This window comes from Anneissia japonica, unplaced genomic scaffold (assembly GCF_011630105.1).
Source record: "Anneissia japonica isolate Jap-2015-1 unplaced genomic scaffold, ASM1163010v1 scaffold288008_len1385354_cov213, whole genome shotgun sequence".
NCBI lineage: Eukaryota > Metazoa > Echinodermata > Crinoidea > Comatulida > Comatulidae > Anneissia > Anneissia japonica.
The window spans coordinates 1235684-1239577 of record NW_022720123.1 but is presented as its reverse complement, the minus strand read 5'-3'; the positions used below and the strand labels follow the sequence as shown (position 1 = coordinate 1239577).

The 3894-nt window shown below is 35.3% G+C and overlaps 1 protein-coding gene across 2 annotated transcripts in view; it reads left to right on the top strand.

Annotated features, from left to right (window-relative positions):
• The first annotated feature begins 2703 nt into the window (after window positions 1-2703).
• LOC117111242 (nucleoside diphosphate kinase homolog 5-like) overlaps window positions 2704-3894 on the top strand; it is a 4556-nt gene continuing 3365 nt past the window's right edge. Inside the window, exon 1 of one of the 2 annotated variants that reach the window (XM_033254150.1) lies at window positions 2704-2825. In XM_033254150.1, the coding sequence (XP_033110041.1) occupies window positions 2820-2825 (6 nt within the window). In that variant the 5' untranslated portion in view covers window positions 2704-2819. Of the gene's footprint in view, window positions 2987-3894 lie in introns of both variants that reach the window. The other variant, XM_033254149.1, reaches the window with a different exon arrangement.

Below are 3894 nucleotides of genomic sequence, written 5' to 3'. Positions count from 1 at the left end.
GGAACAAAAGGATACCAAGGAAGTTTAACTGTGGGGGGGGGGGGTCACCAGCCCATGTCCTAACGGCCAACATTTTTTACTCCGAGCTCAGTTAGGTTCATAAGATCTTCTTCAGTTCAGTTCAGTTTTTATTGGCTCACACTTTTACAACAGTGGCACACACTAATCAGTGGTGCGTCCAGACTAACTAATCAAAAAACAATATAGTAAAATTGAACAAAAGTAAAAAAAGGAAACGCAGAGGTAAACAGAAAAATCAGGGAAGTTAACAAAAAAAGTAAAAGAAAGGAAAAACATCTCAGAAATACAAAATTCAAATCAAAAAAACAAACTGCATTTCAGTAAAAAGCAAGTAAGAAATAAACAATTAAAAAAAAAATCAAAATCAAGATTTAAAAAAAAAATCCTAATAATGTGCAGTATAATTGTACAGTATAATTGTACTTACATACACATACATATAAACATATTACATATAATTACACACACGTAAATATACACATTCGTATGTATACATAGTAGTAACAGGATATATTCTCACGACCAATACAACTCCACACCCCAAGCTTTAAATGACACATGGTTCATATGGAAACTTATGATTAAGTTTTGATTACTGGTACAGTATATTCTTTGGTAATTTAATGTTTTCAAATTTGATAAAAATGCTATTTTTTTTTTTTTTTTTTTTTTGTATTAACGGATGCACCACCCACGAGGTTCTGTGCTACTTTCAGAAGATAATCATTACATGCACATTGGAACAAAGAGAGATGAAGTTAGTGGAGTTAATACTTTGAGAGACAGCACTCGGGCCGCTTGGAGCAGATTGAAGAGGTTATTCTGAAAAGGATTGGGTATTGTTTTTAATAGAAAATTGGATTTTTCAGATCATATAAATTCTTCCATCTGTTGCTCAAAGAATGCTTGGTATTATTAAACGCACTTTCCTTTATTTGGATAAGGATATGTTTTTGCCATTGTTGAGGTCTCTAATTCGGCCTCATCTAGAAGGTAATAGTTGTATATGGAGTCCAAATTTTTCGAAACATAAGAAAGCCTTAGAAAAAGTGCAAAGAAGAGCTACCAAACTTGTTCCAAACCTTAAAACCTTAAGTTTATAAAATTTGTCAAGGTCTCACATAGTTTTTTATTTTTTTTATTTATTAATATATCCTCAGCAGACCATGGGGACATCCATTGAAGCTTTACAAGTAATTATAGATTGGATTCTAGAAAGTATTCTTTTTCATGTCGGGTGGTAGGCTCGTGGAATAATTTACCCAAATCGGTTATTGCGAAGCTAGTTTTCTCAATGCATTTAAATCGCGCTTAAATGAGGCATGGAGAAACCAAGGAGGTATTATATATTATCATACCTCCTTGGAGAAACCATCCATTAAAATTTTCTTTTTAATTTACCGTCTTCGGACTCTCGTGCACCAGTTGACGCCACCGACAGCAGTTATAGTTTTGTTAGAAGATGGGCCATAAGCAATTTTGCTTTCCACCCGGCCCAGAAGTTACAGGCAAGGCAAGATAGCCGAAATCAAATACTGTATAACACACAAACTATATTAAACAACCACCTTGTTTGACTAACAACTACTTTATTTGAAATTTGGGCTGAAACTAAAACTTTGTGAATGGATTCTCCCACAATAAAAATAGGCTGTGTATATATAAACAAATAAATAAATGGATGGATGAATGGATTCATGCATGGATGAGTGAATGACTAATTAATTAATTTTTTTGCGTAGATGTTTTAAAAACTGTATATTTAATTCTATCAATCAATCAAAAAATTGTTCCATTTATATGGCGACATTCCAACAGTCGTTGCTCGTGGTGCCGTTAAAAAAAAAACAAATAACGAATATATTACTGAAAAAGGTGCATCTTAAATACTTCTGTCAGGTGAAGGTGATTGTTGATAATGGGTAGCAGGTCAAAACGGTAATAAACCAAAACGGCAATGAGCAAAACGGCAATAACCAAAACGCGGCAATGAACCAAAACGGCAATGACAAAATACCAAAACGGCAACAGGCCAAGAAAACGGCAATGACAAGAAGGCCTACCAAAACGGCATAGACCAAAACGGCAAGGAGCGAAATCAATGCCAAGACTAGCAAGCGACAGGCGCGTGCCGCAGTTATAATTTTCTGAATCGAAATTGCCCGATAAGGCAAATCAAATATTGCCATGGGCTCTTTTCCCCACTTTTAGTAATGTTTATTGTGTGCTTTTTTTTTACTTTTATGTCATAAATTGTTTAGTCTCATTTTGTCTGTATTTGAAAGTTTTATTTGTTTAAATGTTTTACTGCTTTTATATTGTTTCCCTCCCCCCCCCCACCCAATTTTTAAATATTAAATCATTTTTGTATGACTATTTTTAGTATTGCCGTTTTGTCTCCAGAAACATTGATAATCTTCAGAGAAAATTCCAAAGCATATAATAGCCATATGTTTACATATATATCGTAAATCTAAGTTACTTTTTGACTTTTAGGTAATTCATCATGCTTTAATGGAAAATAAGTTTATAGAAGAATTTTTCCTCTCCAATCAGACACAACCGTTCCAATTCAACTTTCGCATGGAGGACACCAGCACAGAGAGAGAGAGAGAGAGAGAGAGAGAGAGAGAGAGAGAGAGATAATCTGGGGGAGAGATCAGTTCAGACAGGAGGCCGGGTCAATATTCGATGATCTGATTGGCTAGGTCTACCATGCGAAACAGGAAACAGTCTCTCTTCTTTGATATGATCGTCGGCATGCCAACATAAATACTACCGAAAGGTTGTTGTTGCTGATGATGGTGAGGAATTTTGTCTAATTTATTATCAATTCCTTGTTAAAATTATGGAACCTCCTCAAATATATGTTGAACGCACTTTAGCGATTATTAAGCCAGACGCTATCGACTGTGCAGACGAAATAGAAGAGATAATATACCGTTCTGGATTCACAGTTTTACAGGTTTGTTTGTATATAATAGGCCTAGGCTAGGCCTAGGCCTATATACTAGCTAGGCTATATAATATAGGTCTAGGTTAGGGCAGGCCTGGCCTAGGACCTCGCTAGGTAGGCCTAGCCTAGCCTAGCTAATGAGGGCTAGCTTAGTTGGCGAGTTTCTGGGCGCTAATGCACTTTCGCACCTAACTTTTAATTCTTAATTTTTTTACCTCAACGTTCTTCTCACAGTCACAACATATAATTAACAAACATTTTCACATGATTTAACCACTCACAAACAAAGTACCTTTTTCAACAAATAAGCCCACAAATAAGTACAGCGAATCTGTGTTCGCAAGCACGACGAGCGGCTGCCATTTTGCAATCAGTAAGAAATTGCCAGAATGTGTAAGTTTGCAGTGTGGAGTTTTCTGATTAAAGTTTATGAAAACTTATCTATTTGCCGTATTGTATGTCATTCTTTATATTGTATGGTGCTGTTGTTCGACTATGTGTGTTCACATGAAATTCACACGTACAATAATTACTTACAAAAATTAGTAATGATCCAAATGTGTACACAGATCGAAAAATAGGGCCTAGGGCTAAATCCAGAAAAACAACTAGTAAAGTAAATGAACGTCAGTTCTATTAACTTCGATTACGACAAGAAAGTTCAAAAAGATGGTAACTGCATGACGCCATATTTTGTTGTCGGGTGTTTCATAGAAAAATTCCAATTATAAGACTGGCCTTTAATGGTTTCAAAATTTAAGAATTGACTCGGACATTCTGGCAATTTCTTACTTGATTGCAAAAAAGTACAGCTCGTCGTGCTAGCAAGCGCGGAAACCCTGTATCAACCTAAATTTATAAAGATATCTTTTTGTTGAAAAAATGTACTTTATGAGTGGTTGAATCATGTAAAAATG